Source organism: Lingula anatina, chromosome 3, assembly GCF_051362555.1.
Source record: "Lingula anatina isolate TDL-2025a chromosome 3, LinAna3.0, whole genome shotgun sequence".
Taxonomy (NCBI): Eukaryota; Metazoa; Brachiopoda; class Lingulata; order Lingulida; family Lingulidae; genus Lingula; species Lingula anatina.
Window position 1 is genome coordinate 12679525 of NC_141769.1, and position 24633 is coordinate 12704157.

General features: G+C 38.7%; 2 protein-coding genes across 2 annotated transcripts; one reads left to right on the forward strand and one right to left on the reverse strand.

Moving 5' to 3' along the window:
- The first annotated feature begins 727 nt into the window (after positions 1-727).
- On the forward strand, positions 728-3180 carry LOC147762919 (uncharacterized). The gene is made up of 3 exons (XM_087009463.1): positions 728-995; positions 1328-1560; positions 1979-3180. The coding sequence occupies exons 1-3, from the start codon at positions 793-795 to the stop codon at positions 3178-3180; spliced, it is 1638 nt and encodes a 545-aa protein (XP_086865589.1). The 5' UTR covers positions 728-792.
- A 108-nt stretch (positions 3181-3288) lies between these two features.
- On the reverse strand, positions 3289-12909 carry LOC106174511 (uncharacterized). The gene is made up of 9 exons (XM_087007940.1): positions 12619-12909; positions 7611-7804; positions 6762-6870; positions 6314-6439; positions 5491-5696; positions 5027-5170; positions 4284-4485; positions 3861-4037; positions 3289-3392 (listed from the first exon to the last, which is right to left on the reverse strand). Exons 1-9 carry the CDS (start codon positions 12668-12670, stop codon positions 3289-3291), a joined length of 1314 nt encoding a protein of 437 aa, XP_086864066.1. The 5' UTR covers positions 12671-12909.
- Between the last annotated feature and the right edge of the window lie 11724 nt (positions 12910-24633).

The window sequence follows — 24633 nt, forward strand, 5'->3', positions numbered from 1 at the left end:
CAGGATGTGTGCCTTAAATACACATATCAACAGTAGTCCTGAAAGAAGTGAACTTCTTAGTCATCTCCGAACTAAAAAACTCGTATCCCCCCCCAATGGATTGTGAATATTAATTGGGGCTTTCCATATATCACAGGCGACTGTTTAGTGATGCTGAGTCCGTTTTCAAACAACCCACTACTTTTAGCACACCTACGCGACCAGCTCACACCTTGTCCGCAAGAAGAGGATGTGACTTTGTTATTTCATCTAACATCAGGGAAAATCATTTTAAGCACGGGATTTCATTTCCGATGTTCGACTATATAATAGGTGGGAACCTCTTCTTGTGTGTAAAGGAATCTGGAAGAAAAGACGGGTAAGTCTTATAAGCATGGTTTTAGAAAGATATCCAATGCAGATTTGGAAGATCAATAGGCCTAGGGGGATTGAAAAAAAAAGAAAATACATCGTCTCGTCTTTTCGTCGTAATCGTCGTTAATAATTATTCACAATCAAATTTTTAAAGCAACAGGAAAATATAAGAGTTTTGAATTTATTGCATTTAAGAAAATCGGTCTTTAATTTCTGCGTATAAGATAATCTAGAATCTGGAAATCAAAAGAGTGATTACTAAATACTGTTATAAGGAGATAAGGTAAAAATCACCATTTGCATATTTAATGCAAAACCCCAGACTTATTTTTAATGATCACTGCCGTTTGTTTCATAATTGCATTTCTTTATAATACAAAAGGTACGTTTTATTTCTTTTCTATAGAGGGAAAAACCCAACAGAAGTCTTCATGAAAAATGATGTCGCGTGTCCAGATGCTGGTATTGTTTGTTGCTATAGCGACCGTTGAGTGCTGGCCGCTCACTGGTAACTATGGCGACGATACGGGAAATGGTCAGAAATATTTGCTGAGACCAAGCGAACAAAAGGAACAATCAGCTGAAATTTTTGTCAAAGCACAGGAAGACGACGATGAAGTTGATGTTCAAGCTACGGTGTTGTAAGTTTTGTTAGCAACATTGATGTTGCGTGACATACTAGTTATATTAACAGTGTGCTGAACTTGATAAAAAATACTCTCAAAAGCCGTTTCTGTATCTCTTTTTATGGTCCACTTTCGCATATTTTTTTTTAGATTCACAGAAAAGGTGATGCTTAATAATTGTTTCACACCCTTCGAAGTTATTCAAGATAAAAAACGCCTCATTTTGTAGTCATGATATTACTGTCTATGAAATTTGCAATGAATTCTTCTTCAATCATTTGTTTAAAAATAAGGAGGCAAAACGAAATACTGACAAATTTGATTAATGTAAACGTCTTTTAATTCAGGCCAATCATCTCTGACAATGGTAACTCTATAATATCCTTGGAAGACACTAGTATCGAAAAAGATGTCGACATCATTGTTAGCGACGAGGCAACGCGGGTAAAGCGCAGCAAACGCGGACGCCGCAAACCCAAGAAAGACAAAAAGAAAAATAACAAGAAGGATAAGGGAAAGAAAAAGACCAAGAAGGATAAGAAAAAAGGAAAGAAAACCAAGAAGCGTTGTACACCTAAATGTAAGTATCCTTTTTTATTTCACGATTCAAAGTGAGGAAAAACTTTTGATGGCTTTTGCTGTAAACCACAGACAGCAGACTTTCTTGTTGACTGAAAATCGAACTTTATGCATTTCATGTATTACCATGCATGTATAAAAACATACTTTCCTAATCTTTGAACCAGGAGCCACATGGTTATTACCGTCTTTAATGTTTATTTGATCTTTTTTAATGACTTGTGCCAATTTTCAAATTAATGAAGTTAACATCACTGCTTATACATTGCAATTTTTCGTCAAGTAAAATGGCAGTATTTCGTATAATTTTTATTTGTGTTATAAAGAGTGGTAATCTATTATCTTTGGCACAAAATAACCAAAAATCGAAGTGCATATGTTACAGTTTTAAAAGATTGCAAACGTATTTTATACTGCAGCCAGAAGACGCGGTCGTTGTCCCACTGTGCCACCAACAACCGTGACAACGACTGATCCAACCACCACGCAACCAAGCACCGCATCGACGGAACCAACCACCACGCAACCTGCCACGACAACGACTGTACCAACCACCACGCAACCCGCGACAACGACTGAACCAACTACCACGCAACCCGCGACAACAACGACTGAACCAACCACCACGCAACCCGCCACAACAACGACTGAACCAACTACCACACAACCCGCCACAACAACGACTGAACCAACTACCACACAACCCGCCACAACAACGACTGAACCAACTACCACACAACCCACCACAACAACGACTGAACCAACCACCACGCAACCCGCGACAACGACTGAACCAACTACCACGCAACCCGCCACAACAACGACTGAACCAACCACCACGCAACCCGCCACAACAACGACTGAACCAACCACCACGCAACCCGCCACAACAACGACTGAACCAACTACCACACAACCCGCCACAACAACGATTGAACCAACCACCACGCAACCCGCCACAACAACGACTGAACCAACCACCACGCAACCCGCCACAACAACGACTGAACCAACCACCACGCAACCTGCTACTTCAACGACGGAGCCAACCACCACACAACCCGCCACAACAACGACTGAACCAACCACCACGCAACCAGCTACTTCATCGACGGAGCCAACCACCACACAACCCGCCACAACAACGACTGAACCAACCACCACACAACCCGCTACAACAACGTCTGAACCAACCACCACACAACCCGCTACAACAACGACTGAACCAACCACCACACAACCCGCCACAACAACGACTGGACCAACCACCACACAACCCGCCACAACAACGACTGGACCAACTACCACGCAACCCGCTACTTCAACGACGGAGCAAACCACCACACAACCCGCCACAACAACGTCTGAACCGACCACCACTATTCAACCGTCCTTCACAACAGCCGCACCAACCACTTCTCAACCCATTTCTACGACTGTGCCCTCCACTGTTCAGCCGACATCTTCAGCGGCTGAACCGACCACTGTTGAACCTGCTCTTACAACAGATGAATCAACCAGTGCTCAACCTGAATCTACAACGGCTGAATCAACCACTGTCCAACTCGGTATTACATCCGATGATCCAAGCACTGCTCAACCCACACCAACCGCCCCTTAATACGCATCTGCAATTGCCTAGCCAACCACAGCTCATCCCGGTTCTAGAACGGCTACACTGCATGATCACTGCTGAACCTGCCTCTAATTCCGCTGCACCAACCATTGCTCAACCAGTTTCTCCAACCGCTGAGCCAACCTCTGCGCACCGCCTGTCTGCAGTGACTGGGTCAACTTTTACTCCACTTGCCTCTACAATGGCTGAATCAACCACTGCAGGATATGGTTACTTGTAATGACGGTTTGTTCTTATATTAATAAGTGTCCAATCGATATCGATGTTGTCAACGCTACAAGAGCGGGCGCGAATCCCGAAATTGTCCTGTCCACGCCTATATTGGCTGAAATTTGAGACACGTATTAGACATGATCGATATTGCCTAAAGAACGACGCACAGAAATCTATCGCACATACATTATTCATTTAATTCCATTTGTTGTATGTAAAAGAGTTGAGATATTGACAGAACTGTTACAACTCGAAATATTCAATTTTAAAAATGTTATGTTTATCCTGAAGTACTTTTTTTTACTGACAGAGCCAGCACTGAAAGTGAAGAGCAATGTATATGATTATCATCTAAGAAAAGAGTCTAGTCATCATTCAGTATGATAAACTGACTATAACTGTATCATATCACATGGCTTAATTTCGTTTAAGTAAATTATAAAGGTCATTACCAAATGTAAAATTTAACGATGTACTTGAATGCAGGCAAGGCATTCCAGACATTTTCCCCATAGTGTTGATAATCGTTTTTGTGGTCTGTGCTAGGAATTCCAGATTGTCGTCTGTAACAAGAGCGATGCCGTCACACGTGGTGTGGTAGCAACTCTTCATAGCGCCGCGGAAATTAGCTGGAAACCAATGAAAATGTTGAAAACAACAACCCTCACTGTAAGGTCCAAACGTTGTTTCTATATTATACATCCTAAAGATGATGTCACTGTAAGAATGTTTTTAATAAACCAATAAAATGTTATAATGATAAGTTTATGCTTGCTCAGAGTGGTTTGCTGTTGCCAGTTAATGTCATATATGAAAAAAAGAGGTACATAAGTTATAACATAACGATACATATCTGTAAGTGCGTACCGCTTCACTTGCATAGTAGCGAGGCGCGAAACTGAGGAAAAAATACGGTTTTAAAAGAACAAACTCACCCGTATCTGTTATCAAAACTGCTGGGAGATTACTAAGCCAAAAACTAATATGGTCACTGCGCCCAAAATTGTTGTAGTGCGACCATACATCTTTCTCTGTGAGTGGAGTTTTGTCGATTGGCGGAAGATTGAAACGTTCAATCTACAACCACAAAAAACCAAACATATAAAAGAAACGCGATTACCATATGTCACTAAAATGAAAAATTACAAGTAACATGTTCTTTTCGTCACTAAATAAAAAGGTATGTGAAGAAAAACTATTTGCAAGATATCATCGACATAATAACAAAAAATGATCTCGTTAAATAGTTATTATCATCTTATACAAATCGTAAATTTTTTTCAAATCAATTAATTTTAAAATGATTTTTCTATTATTATCATTATCTGTCCTTCACCTTTGTTGTTGTAAAATAAAATACGTTAATGGCAATCACCTTTGACTTTATGGATGAAAGTCACCCATTCCTTAGTAGGACGACAAAACGTTCGCAGTATTGTTAACTTTTAAGACATAGATGCCCATGGTTGTTGGTGTAACTACAGTATATTCAAAACTGCATCAAAAAAATTAACCTTGGTTGCCATTGTTGTGGTGTTATTTCTCGTGCGGATGCTAATAATGTTCGCATGCATTGGTCTTCTTACATGAAACTCGTAATGAAAAAGAAAGAACTCACGTGATACTGGGGGTTTCCAGCCACGCTATTCCAATCTGTCTGAAGGTGATCCAGCATATCTCGTTCCTCAGAGCGGCCTATAATGGCCAGAAAGTCTCCGCGTCCATCCCGAGAAACAATATTCTTAATGACGTCAGGAAACGCCTGGATTAATAAAAGAGAACCAGAGTAATGACAGAACTGACCTAATTTGAAAAATGTTTTAATGCATTTTGTTGCACAAATAACCCCGTCATTGTTAGCTTAACGTTGGCTTAACAAAAAGTTAAAACTCCGTGAGATTAAGCAAATGTCCCCAAACAATGTTCGTATTGATGCACAGCTTGCTTTCTGTGACTCCGAGGAGACGATGGAGCACGTTATCAATGCATCTTTAAAGCTACAGATACAGCTATTTTAGCTCACTATGTCACACATGTACCGGTATGTAACAAACAAACGGGTGTGCCCACGGCGGCGCTCACCTGTTCAAATTCTGTGGGTATATTCTGCGACTTCGCCGTCAGATCAACGTTCATAACGACGTCCAGTATCATTATCCCTTGGAAAGGCGGGAGATTGTCTGCCGCGGTGTTTGCAGGGTAATTGTCTTTCCAGAACTTCGGGAACCACGTTTTTACCAGCTCCCGGCTTCCACAAGCGATTTTGCTGCATGCGATGTCTTTTCCATCTATCAAAGATTTATTGGAAAGTTCACAAGTCATGTCTCATCTTCATAGCAAACCCATGTAAACGCATGAAATCTGTTTTACAGGGTAGAAACTGTTTTGACATTTAGCCATTATAATATGAGGAATCTGTGGTAGGGGAGCAAAGTAACTTCCCAACTACCCCCCCCCCCCCCCCAAAAAAAAAAAAAAAAAAAAAAAAAAAGAAATAAATGCACTCAGTACAAAACCCTGCCCAAAATGGAAAGTAGATGTGAAATATTCGACTAAAACTTGGGGCAAAGGAGAGGGAGGGGAAGAAAGCAAGTCTTCCTGTCATCATTATTTAATCCGTTATTATTTTTTTTAGAATACAAACTGATATACGTACTCGTATGTCGCTATCATTTCATAGTAAAATTCTATACAGTTGCGGGGGTTTGTTTCCATCTTATCCTCGTTTAAAAAGAACTACGAGAGGTTTGTGCAAACGCGTAATATATGAAAACACGCTGCTGTCTCGGGTACCAGTCTCTCTCTCTCTCTCTCTCTCTCTCTCTCTCTCTCTCTCTCTAAGTGTGTGTGTGTGCGTGTGTGTGTGTGTGTGTGTGTGTGTATGTGTGTGTGTGTGACTACTTACAACTTTCCCATTCTTCAAAATCTGAGGCAATAAAGAATAATGTATAGTTCGGTCTACACCCAGTGTGCGTAAGGACCTTAGCAGCCTCCAACATTGCCGTCACACCAGACCCATTATCATTTACACCTATTGGTAAAGAAAAAAAACTCCATGTTGTGAACTTCTATGTTGAATGAAACATGTTTTATTATAACACAAACTACTTAACTTAATTTTTTTTTTAGATAATCACTATCACTCTGAAATAAATGCACACGATGCATGAAAATTGAACTTCTACCTTAGGTACGTATGCTGAAGGCTACTCTTGCACCTTGTAGCAAAGATACATACCTTTTTCTCAACAAACGCAATTGCCGAGAAAATGCCGCAACAGTTCTATTGTTCGGATATAAAAACGTAACAACTATGACAATTCAGTGCAATCGCAGCTGCACATGTGGTATACCTGGTGAGGTCCGCATTGTGTCGTAATGCGCTCCTATTGCCAGTGGGAAGTCGTGTACTGTACCAAACTGACGTCCTTTCAGAATACCTATTACATTATGCCCTTTCACCTGGAAAACGGGTGATATACAAGATTCATTTATTTAATATCTAATTATTATATATTTATTCCGGTTTTAAATGTAACCCAACCAAAAATGGCAAATATACATAAATACATAATAAGAACAATAATGGGGTGTTACGCTTGTCACTGAGATATTTAAAATATTGAAAAAGTTATTTCAAAACAATACATTCTATTTCCATACAGAATATAGGGTACTTCTCGTGGAACATATATCGCACACATAAATCTACACTAAAATCGTATTTCAGTTTCAGTTAGTAGATATTGCTAGATATTCCTGATAAAATAACCAAAATCTGATTGGCCACTCACATGATTAAACATTTGTGTTCTAACTGGGACCGGGATTTTCTTTTTATTGCAGATCTCACGTTATAGAGTGGTATCCAATCCTACACCCTCAAAAGGAAATAGCAAATGGGGAAGGCATTGGGAAGGGATTCGTCTGCTTTTCGACTTCTGGCGTACTATTGGGTTTGCCCGTGCTCAAATTTTAAGTTCATCTGTGAACGCGGAAGGAGGTCATATACTCCGCTACCAAAAAGTGTCACCCCTAACGCAATGCGTACAGTGATACAAGAAATCCTGTCGTTAACCAATGTTCTTTCTTTAACTTCTGAAAGGATTTTCACAAAAATTTAATGACTGTATACCACCAATGAATAAACTAACCATAGTAAGAGAAATTAAAGCCACATTTTGTGTTCACTGTGCACTTACTCCCGCTAAGTCTGTATCGAAGCTATGTATTCTGGTGTCCAGTCCCTGGCTTTGCAGATAATCATGTATGAACACCATGGTCTCATTCTTGACCGCTGGGTCATGCGCGTGGTGGCGAGGGCTAAAGAAACGAGTGGTCAGCGTTTCCCTCATCCAGGTCTTGTTCACTTCAAAGCATGATCGATGTTGGAGTTCTATTGAAAATAAGCAATACGTAATATCACTATCACTGTTACTTACAAGAAAATTTTTAAAAAATTGATCATTATTATGCAAACCGGATACGCCTTCAGCATAGAATCACAAAAAATTAGGATCAAGCTTTCTCGATTATAAAGGATCAAGCTTTTCATTATGTTGGTTACGATAGAAAATAAAGCGCAAAGATTATAATTAGGGGAAACTGATAAGGGGTATGAGCATGGTGAAATAATGGCAAACTTAATTTTGTAGCACAGCTCAATTCTTCAAATATCCTAGTATTGCTTACTTGGAGATCAGTGCTTTCCGCTGGATTATACATTTTCGCTAAACCAATTATGCAAACCAAATGGCGAAGTGAGTATCCGGTAGAGCTGATTTTACTTGGAAAGAGGATGAATACATTGACGTCATTAACCCAGCGGTTACATCCTGGTTGGCTCTTATACCGTCAAATACATTCTACGTAATCTGGTTTTCCACTTTAACTGTCAAAACGGCGATAATGTAGGCAGATAGGAAATGGTGTTCGAAGAATGACCCGTCACCGAACTTATTTGTGTGTTCAGCTAAAAGTATTAGTTTGGCATTGTATGCCAAAAAGATGAAAACATCTGAAGATGTGGATTTTGAAATGGATCTTACTAACTGTGCACCGTAATCAGTAGTTCTACAGTTTGGATATTCTTTATCTACACGTTGACTTTGCTTGAAACATATATGATTAACTCTCTGTGATAACGATATTAAATGCTTGAATGTTTATATAAATGGCACTGGTACCCTAAGTCAGTTAAAATGAGTGAATTGCATTCCAAGTCAATGTTCAATCTTATGAATGGTATTCTATCGCCGGTTATTGATGCCACAGAAGGAAATGCACTCTTCATATAAATATCGATTTTTATAAATGAACTTTACATGTTAACTGACATAATAAAAGACTGGGGTTATGTTGTAGACAGGATATTACGATATAGAAGGTACCTTATGTGATTTTAATTCAAGGCAAATAGTTTTCGTAAAGCTTAGCAATTATGAGAGAAGCACGGTTGTTTTGTCCCACATGCAGGACTTATTGGCCCTAGATATGTTGCCGAACCTCTATACAGATGCAGCGACTTTTGAATTTGTACACTCAGCTACTCGGTTTTAGGTTAACTTGCTCATTTAAGCTTTTTAGAGGCGATGCTTCAAAGAGGCAACCGTCAGAAATACATTTAGGTCCGCTACAATGACACTGAAATTATCCAGCAGCCACGATGAACTATTGTCTGGAGATTTACCTCAACTAAAGCAGACAAAAATCTGTTCATGCCCATTTCTAGTAAAATCGATTAATCTAAGATGATGGGCATTGCGCAGAAAATAACATTCAGCAAACACATAAAAACAGATGCTTTTGTATTAAAGGTATGAGACATTGCATTTTAGAAATCCATCGTGTAGGCCGAGTGTGATTGAACAGACTACCTTTTTACGTCCCAGGGCTGGAAATGCCATGATTTCATGGCCCAGAGGAGCTTTACAATACACATATGGCGCTTCACTTCGGCACAATTTGAGGTGAAAACGCAAGAGAATACCAAGTTTAATATACAGTTCGTGTCAGAACATTACCAATAGATTTAATGCAGGCCTTTGTCGTGCGTTGGCTTACACGCATGCATGTACATCTATTCATGTATGCACGCTCTAAAATGTGCACTTCCCTCTTTTTCGAGCACGCTAGCATGCATGCACATAAGAGATGCGTACAAGAACTACACTAAAATGCCCGGAGCCTGCGATTTCAAAGTACGCCTTTTTTCTGAATACAAACTGGACTTTTTTTTACCTCTGAGTTGACCCAATTGAGAAAGGACGTACATGTAGAGCTTGGATCATATTTTGATTCAGCGATGATCTTTTCTAGCCAAAAGGTTCTCCCCCCCCTCCCCCTCCCCGCCGAACCACCACTGCTTTCGGACCTAATTATAAAAAAAAGAAAAAAAAACATGACTGCGTAGTTAAAAATCGTTATATTACTTCAATTATTAATCATAGATTCTCACTACACGTAGCTACGTTTCACACATAATGAAAAACTAAATAGCTTTTGACACTGAGCAAATTTCATTTTGACGAAACATTTGCAATAGTGTTAGTGTCTCTTTTATTCAAATTATCGGCTGATATGTTAAAACAATTACAGTGCAGCATGTCCAATTCGATTTCTCTTCATTGCTTCTGTTCTCATTTCATTTGATTTTTTCCCCTTCTAAATAAATTTCGAGTTTTACCTTAATCTATATCTTTAAAGTGATTGTAATTTCCTTAGACACCGACTTCAGCTTAAATGCTGCTGGGCGGTGCATGGAAACGAAAAGAAAATGGTTTTTCGATTGAACAACACGGTGAACGGAACAGTGTTTCACAATGAAAATATTAAACAATAGCCTTACTTCTTTGCCGAAATAAACAGCAAGAATAAGAAGATTGTTCCTGGGGCCAATGCTACATTAAAGTCATTGTTATTATCGATGTTTATTCACCTCAAGGGACTGAAAGAACTTAAGCCGTTATATTTTGTCATGAAAAATACAAATCATAAAAGTATACATGTATGTAGGCATTGTTGGTCTTCGACCTTTCTTTATGACTGATACCAGCCACTGATATTATCAAAGATGTGGAGACTTTTATATTCACGTTGCATATACTGTGCAAATTCGGTGATGGGGGTGGACCCCGAAGCGGATTCCGTATTTAAACATTTTAATTTGTAATTAAAATTTAACAATTGTCATTTGGAATAGAGTGTACCGTCCAATACCACGGGCTTTCCTTCTTATTTGTTTGGGTGCTGCAGGCTTTACTTCTTGTGGGGTAATACGGGGATCTACATGTATTTCCGAGATAAATAATTAGATAAAGGACTTGGGATTGGAGAGAGTGTCATTTTAAGTGTGACGTCTTCAAAAGATGGAACCCTTTGACTTAGAAAGGGCATAACGGTTTCCCTTTTCAATTCAATTCCTTATCTTGAAGCCACCAGAATATTGTAACAACGACATGTAATACACGTACAAACTAATTATATTTATTCCAGGTGGGCAAGTGGGACTATATTTCTTGTCAAGCATCATTTCACTTAATTCCAGATCATGATCAGACCATAACAGCGCAATAACTCAAAACTTTTTATTGATTATGATCCTCAGACGGCCATAAAATACCTTTCAGTAGAAAAGTTTGGATTGATTTTCAGCGCAGTTATCAGTCAGCATTTAGGCGCGCTGTCTGCAGACACTTGGGTCTATCAGTTTTTCGCACGTTCTACTGTTTACTGAACCAGAAGAGAAGCATGGGTGATACCCAAGTGTGCTTCAAAGATGATATTGGAAAACGTGTATATGAATGTGGTCCGAGTAGACGGCAAGTCATGATAAAGTCATCGTTCTCTGCTCTTCATGTAGGCCACCGCTACATTTTCCTCTATTTTCTATGCATCATTCTAGTGGGGCGTGGGCAAAAAAAGATTCAATATTTTTAAGAAGTTAAAACTACTAAGGCAATGTTCAGCGTGCTTGAAAAACACAAGTACTTTAGCTTGGCTCTAACATCTTGGAAGCAGTGACTTGATTTCAAACACATCTGTATTGAAAATCGTTCTCAATGCTTCCCAGAGCCTTCCACGGAAACGGCGATCATGAATTTTGGGTAATTTTCGCAAGACTCGGCCGCTATATTTGGTCTCGTATAATTGTTTACCTTCGAACACTTAGTAATGCTCTTATATGAAACTGTCCCCCCAAAACCACGCCACCATAAGCGTCTGCAAGCCGCCTGTATGCTGAGCGGCTTGGGAGTCAATTGGAATCCGCATGACCCAGTCCTCAGGAGAGACTTGACACAGGCGAGAACTGGCTACATGTACGCCGTGAGGAGGCAGTGGTCAGTGGTTATAAGACATAGAAGAATATTTTTAACCGTCCCATATATACCTGCGAACCTCTAGGCGAAGGGGAATTAATAATGGAGAATAAAAGATACGGGTTGAGAAACTATGGAAATTATTTCGACACCACTTTTCACCGACTTTTCTATCTAAGAATAATTTCCTGAGACCTAGTGTTAAGTGTAGTCTAAATCGTTCTCTATGCGTGTTCACAAGCCAGTGTGAACTGGGTGTTAATAAATGTATTGTACATATCCTCTGGAAGCTCTTAAATATTTAACTAAGCCATGTTTGGCATAAAGTCCATGATAATTACTTGGAGATTCAACAAAGCACCCTCTTAATTAAATCGAATGCATTTTTTTTTATTTTGGCAAACGCCCATTATTAATTTGGAACGGAATCGTGTTTATTGGATACACATTATACACGTGTATCAAGACTCGTTACCGATGGTGTTATCTACAGTATATAAAGTAATCACTGGTCAAATTGAAAGTATTTAAACCCTAAATGTGAGTACACATGTAAAAATACCCAGCACGAAATCGTTTTATGTCATTCATTTTAATTTTTTTTGACATGTCATGTTTTTAAAACGTTTTACTTTATATGACACAGACACCAGAGAAAAAGTGTAACTGATGCTTACAGTATTTTTGGTACAGTTGTAGAACACCTTTATTTGGAGGTCCAAAATATATAGCCTTATACTTCTATTTCATGTTTTAGAATAAAAGCACAATTCACAGATTGGACCAAATCAAAAATACTTCTTTGGTATCGTGACACCATATGAATACCCCTCGAGAAAGTTGCGCTTGTATGTATTGAATGTACTCCTTCGATGCTTAATAAGGTACTCACCTAAAATGAATATACAATAACATCCAGCTAAAAGGCGGATTAAAGTTGCCATTTCACTCTGCTCCTCCTGCAGGTTTTGAATTGATCCAAGAAATATTTTCGAGTCCCGTTAGACCTCCGTACACGTGAAATGTCTCACACAACGTGCCAACTTTTCTTTAATGCCAAGGATTATTTGAACTTGGGATGTGTATCGATCCCACAGTGTAAGACGAGGCATTGATTGTAGCGGTATGTTTAAATGCCGGTTGAAAAGCAGACGATTTCTAAAGAACGGTACGTTTCACCCATCAAGTCTGACGCACATAAACGTTATTATAATCTTTACCCGCAAATTAATAACGCAGGAGAAATATCGACCATTTGGCTGCCAATTATACCTAAAAACTTATTAAAGCTTCAGATCGGCAACAAGTACAGACCTAGGAATTGATCGCATTTTGTTGCGCCGTGAATGGTAGCTAAAACTTCCAAAGGAAAGGCGTTATTGCGATGATATGACAAAAGGGTGGTCGCGTTAAGCAGACGATCCCTAGATTTCTAGTTATTTCTTTCAATCAATAAGATAAGGCTTATGTGTAGACTGCTGTTTCAAATTTCCAATTACACACACTCTTCAAACATCCTTTTTCCACTGTGTGCAGAGACCAGTTTGTCTGCTAAATCAAAAGGGAAATTAAGCATCCAATCGAATCCTTTATTCATTGCATCTATACGCACTTGTAGGTTAATGATCTCGTCTTTTGATTCATCAGCACCCAAGTTTTCCCACCGCTCTTGATAAAAATATTGACAAACTGCCAACTATACACAGTACAAAGGATTGCGCCAGGCAATTGTCAAGAAAATTGTTTTCCTAAAACAACACACAAGGCATGAAATTGGAAATATTAATATGTCGTGCATGTGTCATAAAAAACTCATATGACTAATATTCACTATGGTTTGGTACTTCTGGTGACTTACAAGTGCTATCGCGTTAAAACTACAAAATCACCCAGAAACAGACCTCTGCCAAGGCAACGCGTTTCTCATTCTTATTATTAATTTTTAATCAATTCTCAAATAATTACTTATCAATTATTTATAAACTGATAAATTAGCAAAATTTTTGTAATAAAATGTAAAATTGGTCGATGTATTGGTTGACCAATTAATAAATTAATTAATCAATTAACTACTTAAACACCACCCAACTCTACCCCCGTTTTCGACCTAGTCTAAAAATTTATCAAAATAACCCCATAACTTTTTTTTTTGCATATCGCTGCTACTTATAACAGACAAATACACCAGATTAAGTAACAGTCAACCATTAATCAATTAAGTGGTCATAACCTTATTCTAATCTTATCCTTATTCACTTTTAAGTTGGCCCATTTGTGTACTACGTTCCTCAAAGCTTCGTAAGAATCCATCCATTACTTTTTCAATTTGGCTGGTGACCAAAAGACCAAACAAACAGACAAACGGAGGTGAAAACAAATCTCTGACAGAGGTAACCAGGGCTTGGTAGTAGACCATATGTGTATATGTACACTGTAGCATGTATTACAAGCTTTTTTTTCTACAGTCCACACGGCTGTTTTACAACATATAGTGCAAACAGCGCCCCCGTCCAATTTTTTTCCAAGAACCAACATAAAGCTAGCGTGACTTGATAGTTGATTACGTTATTGTTTAGAAGATTAGAGATTGGTTTAGGAGGGGCGTGGTGAAAGTGATTCATGAGAGGGAAGAGCTGTCGAGCCTTAACAGACTGCGGAGATTGGGGTTACATCTATCCAGCATACGGGGCGGAGTGCCATATCAAACATATTCCGCGGCGCTTACTTGACAGGACTGAGCATCCCTTATCCAAAACGCAATTGCATTCACTGCAGCTGGGTTCATGCAACTATCACAACTATAGCAATCGTCGTTTTGCCAGTTGCAAACTAATGTTGTATTGTTTATGTCAAGAACTAATGATGCCGTTGCTCGGTAGGTCATTTGATTTGTATGTGCATCGATGTTCCCTATGCACTCACCGTGCGTTGCGAAATTCCCTTGCTTGTTGGTGACAGTGTGACAGAAAAGGTAGTCCACAAGGAACAGTAATCCGTTCTCCATTATTTTGTACAGGTGACATTCGTCTCATATACTTACCCAAATACTCTGACTTACCGTAACCTAAACTAATCAATTTTTACTGATATTTATAATGTTAGTAATTGACAGCCACGAGTGGATAAGGAGCGGGGAGTGTTTCGTAGAGTTACTGTTTTGTTTATTTATTTATTTATTTATTTATTTATTTTTTTTTGGGGGGGGGGGGGGTCACCCTGTACTACTTTGCGTAACAGCAAAAGATTAAGACCACAAATTCGTCACACTACGAATACCATTCCTGTCACACCTGTGGTGCAAACTAAATAACGCTCACATATGTGAATAAAATTTCACAATGTTAAATCTGCAAGAGGGATCCAAACTCGCCAAAAAGGATACAGAGCAGCAATACTGTATATTTTTCTCACACCATGGTTCACGTTTACTTGACCTACCATTACATTTTGCGTGCAGAGTTAGAAAAACAAGTTTCAGTTTTCGTCAGGCATGTCTTTTTAATTAAAAAGTATCCATTTTACTCACGAATCTGTTTGATCGGTAGACAAATAGGCCTTTCTACTTTCCTCGTCCACATAATTAATTATTCTATAGACCAATGTCTTTTTTCTCAGTTCTTTGTAGTCAAAAAGTTATATGTTTTGTTCTCTCGTACTAGTACACATTGTAGTACGTTTAACGAATACACTGATACAAAGTAACGCTTGTTACGCGTCTGACCTTCCATAAAAAATAATGTCCATGAAATTTTAGTCATTTTCCTCTTAACGTCTTTGGTATTTTGCATTTGATCAGTTATCTTCGATTCCATTTCTCCGTGCTTGACAGCAAATTTAATAAAGACAGTAGATTTTGTCACGAATAATTATCTGGTATCATTACAAAGCTGATGAATCTACACACACTGGACAAAAGAAGTGTCACCCCTACTGAGCCAATACTATGGGGGAGATAAATGACTGTGGAATGGTATGCTCTTGGTATCATTTAGTAAACATCAATTTTCACAAAAAACCACAAAATGAGAACAAAATATACATTCTAACAAAATATGCAATTTCAAGTCCAAAATTAGTACTGGTGGCAAAGCCACGTGACCTAATAATAGGTGCCAGTCTACGAAGCAAAGATTCATATAATTGTCTGATGCGTTCAGAGCTTATGGTGGCCCAAACATTAAATACTGAATATAACAGAGTTTCTCTGCTTGTTAGACGGACATTTGTCCAAAGTTTTGACATATCATTCCACACATTTTCTATTATGTTTGCATCCGGACTCTGGGCAGGCCACATCACCCTGCGAATGTCCTGTTGGTCAAACCAATCATCAACTGCTCTGGTCCTGTAACAAGGAACATTGTCATCCTGGTGAACAAATGGATAATTCGTGTCACCAAACATGTTAGTAATAGATGGTAGCAAGCCTGACTCCAAAACATCGATATATTTCTAGTGATTCATGTTTTCATCAACCACTATCAATTCGCCCACGCCATGGATGCTGATGCAGCCCCACACCATGATGAATATGCTGCTCCGGATTCGAAAATTAAGTACATGTGGTTTAAATGCTTTACCAGCAGTTCGCCAGCATCGTACCCGTCTGTCATCAGAGGTCAGACCAAAGCCACACTCATCAGAAAAAAATATATAGGACCAATTGTCATGGACTGTCCAGTTCCAGATCCTGTTGACCCTAGTTCACTCTAAGTTGCCTGTTTTGTAACGATATAAGAGGTTTCAGTCTTGCATCCCTGCTGTACACTCTATGAGCATGTAACCGACGCCTAGCAATTTTCACAGACACATTCTTATGTGTGAAATTGTTCCACTGTGTTGTCAACTGACAAGCAGTGTCGAACTTTGACAACCTGGACATCAAAATCAGTCGTCGGTCTTCACGGCCAGTAGTTTTTCTTGGACGGCCCATCAGAGACAATTTGTCTCTTGATCCAGTGTTTCTATACCAAGACCAGACCCTCTGCACGGTTCTGACTAAACAATTCAATTGTATCGATATACTGACATCGCTTATATTCCGCCTCTTCAGGTTAATAACTTGCACCTATAACCGTTAGATAATTACCTGTATCTTGCCATATTGGAGGAAGACAGGAATAACATTTGCTGTACATGTACAAGACCAGCAATACAATTCCATGGTATAGCAGTTTTATACTCATAAGTCACATTATAAGTAGACCAGGCATTATAATTATCCAAGATCTGCCTACTTTTATTACTCTGAGTTAGGGGGTGACACTTCTTTTGTCCAGTGTGTGTATTTTCAACAAGTAAAGTTCCATGTTATATCTTAAATGACAAAGGGTTACACCACAATTTCAGGGCCTCTTCTGGACAAATTTAAGAATATTAAGAACACATACAAATTTTATTTGGCGACCTTTTACTTAATCAATATTTGGCGTCAAGCCAGAAGAATTTAAACACTTATAGATATATGTGTGGATAATCACAAACTTTGTTTTGTACCACCAGGCTTCATCATAACAACGCACTTGCTCAAAGTTCCTGTCTGTTGATTGATTTGTTGCACTAAAAACAAAATGTTCTGAGGACAGAGCAACCATCTGTGAACTTGCATGCCCTTCAGGAAGAATAGGACAATATCCCACAAAACGGACATGTCATCCTAATTGGAGGCAATACATGACCGCTGTAGACGCACACGCTAATATACGCGTGACTTTTAAAAAGCACATTCTCATGCTTATTGTGTATAAATTTGATGACATTCGGTGACGTACCACGACTTTTATGGCCCTTTTACTTTGGAAATAACTGTAGAAAATCACATTTGAAGGAACACATGTTCTTTATTTGAATTAATGATACAATTTAAAATATGGATTTCGTCACCGGGATTTCGTTTTTCTTAATCCTAAGTCATGTTAAGTTTGGTATATGGGTTAAAATTATCTTTAAATAATTTAAGAAATACTATTCAGAACGGTTTACAGCTGCCATGTTATCATTTGAAAACAAAAGCATAGAGGGCTAAAGGACAACCTTTTTGACTACGAGTGTATTTGTTTTGTTATTTCCTTAAAAACACAAATGGAATTTTGAACCTTAGACAAAAAGAACATAAAACAACGTCCTCTACAAGATATTAATTGAGCATCTAGATAGTGTCTTAACCAGGAGAGTAAAGTCAGAAACAACGAGAAAGAACAAGAGCGAGTTGCTTGTGACTGACCGTTCACAACGGTTGTCAGGTACACTGAGGAGAGTGAAGGCTAATATATATATCAAAGGTAATTAGTTGTGAACAGGAAGATGTGGGAGACGAGAAGTGACAGTGGTCAAATCATGTCACAGGTTTGACGAGGTGTAATGAATAATCTTCATGGCAGCAGATTTGTATGATACCCCTTAAAGCTTACAAGACCACACAATTGAAGTGGACCAGCTGATACTACATGTGTATAAAAAAGGAGATACTTTCTATCGGTTATAATTAGAGGTTTCTAAAAGCCAACTTTTGGAAATTTGAAGACACTTGGTGTTATGGACGCGTGCCTACAGACAGTGATAATATCGATGGCAGAAAGGGAAATATTGCCCATTTCGTGTGCCCTGTGGCCCCAGAAGAGGTTTATTTATCATAAGAGGGTTTCTGGAAAACCCCCCCGCTAAATAACCCTCTACTTACTGCCAATCAAAGTGCTATTGTGTCTTCATCTTTTTTTCGAAACGTTATTATTGGGCAAATTCAACTGCCTCTCTCTCCTCTGCTTTGACTGTTGTCGCCTTTCTACTAGTAACTCAGTCAACGTCGGATTATCCGTGGAAGAGTGTCACAGTAAACGACAGACACAAGTTGATAACAGAGCTTCCGTTAATCTAGTGTCATTTTTTTTAAGTCAAAAGTTAATTGCGACAAATTCGGGGAATCATATGATTGATGGCATTATTTGAACCTAATGTTAATAAGATGTAATGCCAATTCTATAAGAAAAGAAAAGTGCTACAAGGTCCATTTACAAGACCCAGATGCATTTACAAGACCCAGGGCAGCAGGTATATTTGCAAAGTTTGCAACTGTAAAACGTGTAAGACCTTCATGTTTTTTAAAATCAAAATCAGTTGTCAGTACAAACTGACAATATGACAATATCCCACAAAACGAACATGTCATCCTAATTGGAGGCAATATATGACCGCCGTAGACGCACACGCTAATAGAAGCGTGATTTTTAAAAAGCACATTCTCATGCTAATTGTGTATAAATTTGATGACATTCGGTGACGTACCACGACTTTTATGGCCCCTTTTCTATGGAAATAACTGTAGAAAATCACATTTGAAGGAATACATGTTCTTTATTTGAATTAATGATATAAAATATGGATTTTGTCACCGAGATTTCGTTTTTCTTAATCTTAAGTCATGTTAAATTTGGTATATGGCTTAAAATTATTTTTAAATAATTTAAAAAATACTATTCAGAACGGTTTACAGCTGCCATGTTATCATTTGAAAACAAAAGCACAGAGGGCTAAAGGACAACCTTTTTGACTACGAGTGTATTTGTTTTGTTATTTCCTTAAAAACACAAATGGAATTTTGAACCTTAGACAAAAAGACCATAAAACAAAGTCTTCTACAAGATATTAATTGAGCATCTAGATAGTGTCTTAACCAAGAGAGTAAAGTCAGAAACAACGAGAAAGAACAAGAGCGAGTTGCTTGTGACTGACCGTTCACAACGGTTGTCAGGTACACTGAGGAGAGTGAAGGCTAATATATCAAAGGTAATGAACTGTGAACAGGAAGATGTGGGAGACGAGAAGTGACAGTGGTCAAATCATGCCACAGGTCTGACGAGGTGTAATGAATAATCTTCATGGCAGCAGATTTGTATGATACCCCTTAAAACTTACAAGACCACACAATTGAAGTGGACCAGCTGATACTACATGTGTATAAAAAAGGAGATACTTTCTATCGGTTATAATTAGAGGTTTCTAAAAGCCAACTTTTGGAAATTTGAAGACACTTGGTGTTATGGACGCGTGCCTACAGACAGTGATAATATCGATGGCAGAAAGGGAAATATTGCCCATTTCGTGTGCCCTGTGGCCCCAGAAGAGGTTTATTTATCATAAGAGGTTTTCTGGAAAAAACCCCCGCTAAATAACCCTCTACTTACTGCCAATCAAAGTGCTATTGTGTCTTCATCTTTTTTTCGAAACGTTATTATTGGGCAAATTCAACTGCCTCTCTCTCTTCTGCTTTGACTGTTGTCGCCTCTCAACCAGTAGCTCAGTCAACGTCATGTAGGGTTATCCGTGGAAGAGTGTCACAGTAAACGACAGACACAAGTTGATAACAGAGCTTCCGTTAATCTAGTGTCATTTTTTTTTTCAAGTCAAAAGTTCAATGCGACAAATGCGGGGAATCACAAGATTAATGGCATTATTTGAACCTAATGTTAATAAGATGTAATGCCAATTCTATAAGAAAAGAAAAGTGCTACAAGGTCCATTTACAAGACCCAGATGCATTTACAAGACCCAGGGCAGCAGGTATATTTGCAAAGTTTGCAACTGTAAAACGTGTATGACGTTCATGTTTTTTAAAATCAAAATCAGTTGTCAGTACAAACTGACGGATTTCCTTCTCACCAACTCCAATGGCCAGGTTGAAGCGAAAGACGTCACACCGCACCATCGGTCATTTTCTGGGTATAAAGGCATGTTTCACTTAGTAAGCCACGCATTCAGACTGCTCCAGCTTGTGAACGGCTTGTTAACAGACGCTTTCCTCTGCTCTGCAATTTTGTTTAAGGTGTAAAAGCCATGAATGCGACTAAAGTGTGGGTCAACGGTAGCTTCCCATTTTTTGAAAAAGACGAAAAGGACGATGGCATTCCTAACTTGGCTTTTACCAATCTGTTGTACTTCGCTTTTGGTGGCATTGGGATTTCTATCGTTTGTCTGGTTGGCCTTAGTCTGAATTTTCTTTCGGTGGCTGTATTTTCACGTTTCGAGAAACTAACACCGACTGCATTCCTGTTGGTATGCTTAGCAGTGGTCGATAACGCCAATTTGCTAGTGACGCTCTTTAACTTCAGTGTCCCAGCTATGCACCCTTATACTGGGTGGTTCAAAAACTACTTCTTTACACGGGTTAAACACACCCGGCTTTTGTATGGGTTGAAATATTCCCTCTTCCTGATCCAACCATGGCTAGTAGTGCTCGTAACGTTGGACCGTTATCTGCATCTTTGCTCAGAGGATGCCCTTAAAAGCGGACCAACAGCAAGCATTAAGGTTTGGGCATTAAGAGTTGGCGGCGTCGTTATTTTTGCTTTTCTCAACGATGTCCCGCGATATTTCTTTGGGTCCCTGCCTGATCGTAGTTGTCCCTTGAACACAACGTCCCCGGTTTTTTGTCTCGGCGCCCCATTTCCGGTTTCGGAATACCACAAAGCGTATACTATTTTGTCTTACGTTTTCGTGCACTTCCTGGTTCCTTTCATTATCGTCCTGATTTTGAATTTGAAGATGGCTCACCACATGAGGGTTCTTGCCAAGAATCCGACCATGATTGCCATGCACAAGTTGGGTGTTCATCGTACTTTGATCAAAATGACCTTGGTAATTGCCCTTACCACTTTGGCTGCCTCCTTAACTGTCTCTCTGTCTTTTCTCTTTGGGCTCTACGGGAACCAGCGCCTTGGCGAAATGCGAGGCATGATTTTTGTATACCCAGTGGTAGTGTTGGTCTGTACGCTTACCTCATGCGTCAATTTCTTCATTTATGGTCTTTTCGGGAAGCAGTTCAGACGCACTTTGAAGGCGTTATGTTGCCACCGAAAGCCAAGAAAAGAATCCCGCTGTAGTGGGACGCAGAATGAATGCAGAGACAGACGGGCAAAGCCAGGAGTACAAACTATCTCCACCATGGTTTCACCTTAAGCAGGAGCCGCTAGCCCTCCAAAACAAGGTAAATGATCAATATACAATACGTTTGTTTGCCTTTGTTTGCCATTTTAGCAAGTATTATAATTGTAGCAGTTTGATCCAGTTTTAATATTGCTTTTGGAATAGAAGGAATTAAATGATGCTTAATTATTATGTTATTTTACTTCAATTGGTTGTAGTTGTTTTATTTATTAAAGAGCAGGCTCTTTTTAAAACAGATTCTTTATCGGGTTAAAAAATTAGAATTATCCGTTTCTTGCATGCATTTTGGTGACGTTCGATCCATTCTTGCAAAACCCAAAACCGTAATTTTTTTCATTTAGGAGTGTTTTTTTAAATTAAAATCAAGTTAAAACCTCTGCCTTAGTTATGATACAAATATCTCTATGACAACCCCATTGTGTGTTTTATGAATTATTATACTCTGTAAAATACAACTGTGAAATATGAAAGGCGGGCAATGCGTACGTGATGACGGTAAGCCAAGAGTTCACAAGAAATTATGCAGTTTTAAATTGTTGAAACTAAGCTGATATATTCTGAGATGTTAGACTATACATTGGATTTTAGTTAAATGCATTAGAACGTTCGTTGTAACGCAATTTCTCTAGACGTTTTATCATGCTCTGGTATTTGAGGCATTTTTGTGTTGTGTACCTCCTAATAAATTGATCAACAATACCATGTGATAGTTGCAATTTCAGTTTTTGAGAGAGAATACTGGTGAAATCTTCTTCAAATTTTAAAACTTTCATTGTCTTACTTATCTATATATAATTTATTCTGTTTCATTGCAAATTTTGTTTAATATTGTTTTTTATGTCAACTTCGATGTCTAATTCTAAGCGGCATTGGGAGTGGCATGCCCTTGCGCTTAAGAAAAATTAGAAAAATTAGAAAAATTGTTTTGCTACATGTACTGCACCTATACTGTGTAGCGCTGATTGTGCAGCCTTGACATTTGCAGCATTGTCTGTATTTTATTTTTAGATTGCACGAATATTTAAACAGCGGAGCGTCATGTAATTTTAAAGAGACGTCTTTTGTATAAAAAACTCTGAATTGTGTATGCTGAGGACGTTAGCGGAGTGGAAGACCTTGACTTTGCCAATTCAGGCAGCCTTATCTCTGCGTTGAATATTTAGGGAGTACTCCAAGAAGGCAGATCTCTGCTAAGGCAAAATGTACATATTAACAAACTAAAGTAATTCTTTTAAGATATCTGGAGGCGTGGATTCAGTTGAACTTGGATTCGCTTATTTTCCTCTTGAATAATTGTTTATCCTGAAAACTTCACCGTTTACGTAATTGGTGAAGAACTGTTGAAATATTTACCCACAAACGTACAAACGCCAATGAAAACATGTAATTTACTGGCATTGGTGGAATGGCACCGTGTGACAAGCGTTTGCGAGTTCTTAGTCCCGGAGAAAGTCTAGCTACGTGCTTCTCATCTCTGAGAACGTCAAGCCATATGAAACTGCCTCGCATCAGGAGAATCGGCAGGACAGGTCAGAAAATGGCGGAAGCGGCATCTCAGGCCACAAGAAAAAAATTAGAAAAACTGCATCACAGGACAGTGCGTTCAACTCTTTTGCTAATAGGTGGTGCAGTAACTTCAGGTTCCGCTAGAATATACTGTATAAAACGTGTCTGCAAAGAGTCATAGTTAATTATTATTTTTAATTATAATAATATTAAAACTTTTTAGATTTTCGTCAGCAGGTGCTATGTTATAAGATGAATCATTTTTTGCTTCAATCAACAGATTATTTGGAAATTGTTTACCTACAATATTTTGATGTCTGTCTAGAGCATCTTCCTGATGAAGATATTGAAAAAACCCTACCCGTATCTTCAATAAACTGATTGAAGTTTCCGTGAGGGATGCCTTGTGTCGTCAATGATGATTAATTTTATATAAGTTCAGCTATAGCTTTGAAAAACTGTCATACCCATATAGCAATAACGTATGAGTAAAATTGCCCAAACGAGGACAAACCCAAGGGGTCCGTTAGTTTTACGTCGAATGCTTCTTGGGTACGTAGGCAATTGTACCCTTTGTTCAAGGGGGAGCAGGGAAACGATGGTGTACGTTCGCATACCCGGAGGAAGATAAAATGTTCAAAAACAACTTTATAAGTTGCTTGCATAATCATTTTTATACGATGGAAAGAGGGTGATAGCATACGGTCAAAATTGTGCTTAGAATAGATGTCACATACGATACTCATACGAACCTCTTTACGCTTGGTGTGACAGAGCCTTTGCTCAGATTGTGCCATTTTATCTCAACAACCGCAATGGTTTGAATGGTTGTAAGTCCGCCCAAGCTCACTGACACATATAAATGTAAGATGAGAGCAAAGAGGCTTCGTGTAGGGTCCCACATCTTCTAAATATAGTCTAGTTTTAGATGAATACATGCAGCACAGATCTTACTTTTACTGGTAGTTGTCCGCATAGGGACACACACTACTGATGTTAATTCGAAAACGATATGCATAAGTTCTACCCTAATGAAAATAACAGGGATGAGGGTTGCAGAAAGTGTCTATAGGGCACGTGCGTTTCTTTCTTTTTAACCAGTTCAATATATGATGATAATAATAATATTTTGAACTACCAGATATGACTTTGGAATTCGTGTCAAACGAAATGGTAAACGCCATTTAAAAATACATCATCGTAAGCTCTAATGTTTTCTAGTCATTTTGATTTCCCTGTAGATTGTTACAGATAATAAAATGCATCAATTGGCAATTATCATCCACACAGCCACCAGAATGTCATTTTAAATGTCTTTTTTACATTAGGAGAAATCTCATTTCATGCTTATATGGTCGTTAGTTAAATCTGGAATTTTCTGGTCAAATATCCCTAGTCAAACGCTTCTCTTGAAAGGGCATATATATAGCGTAAATTGTTCACGTCGCCTCTATACGGCGCA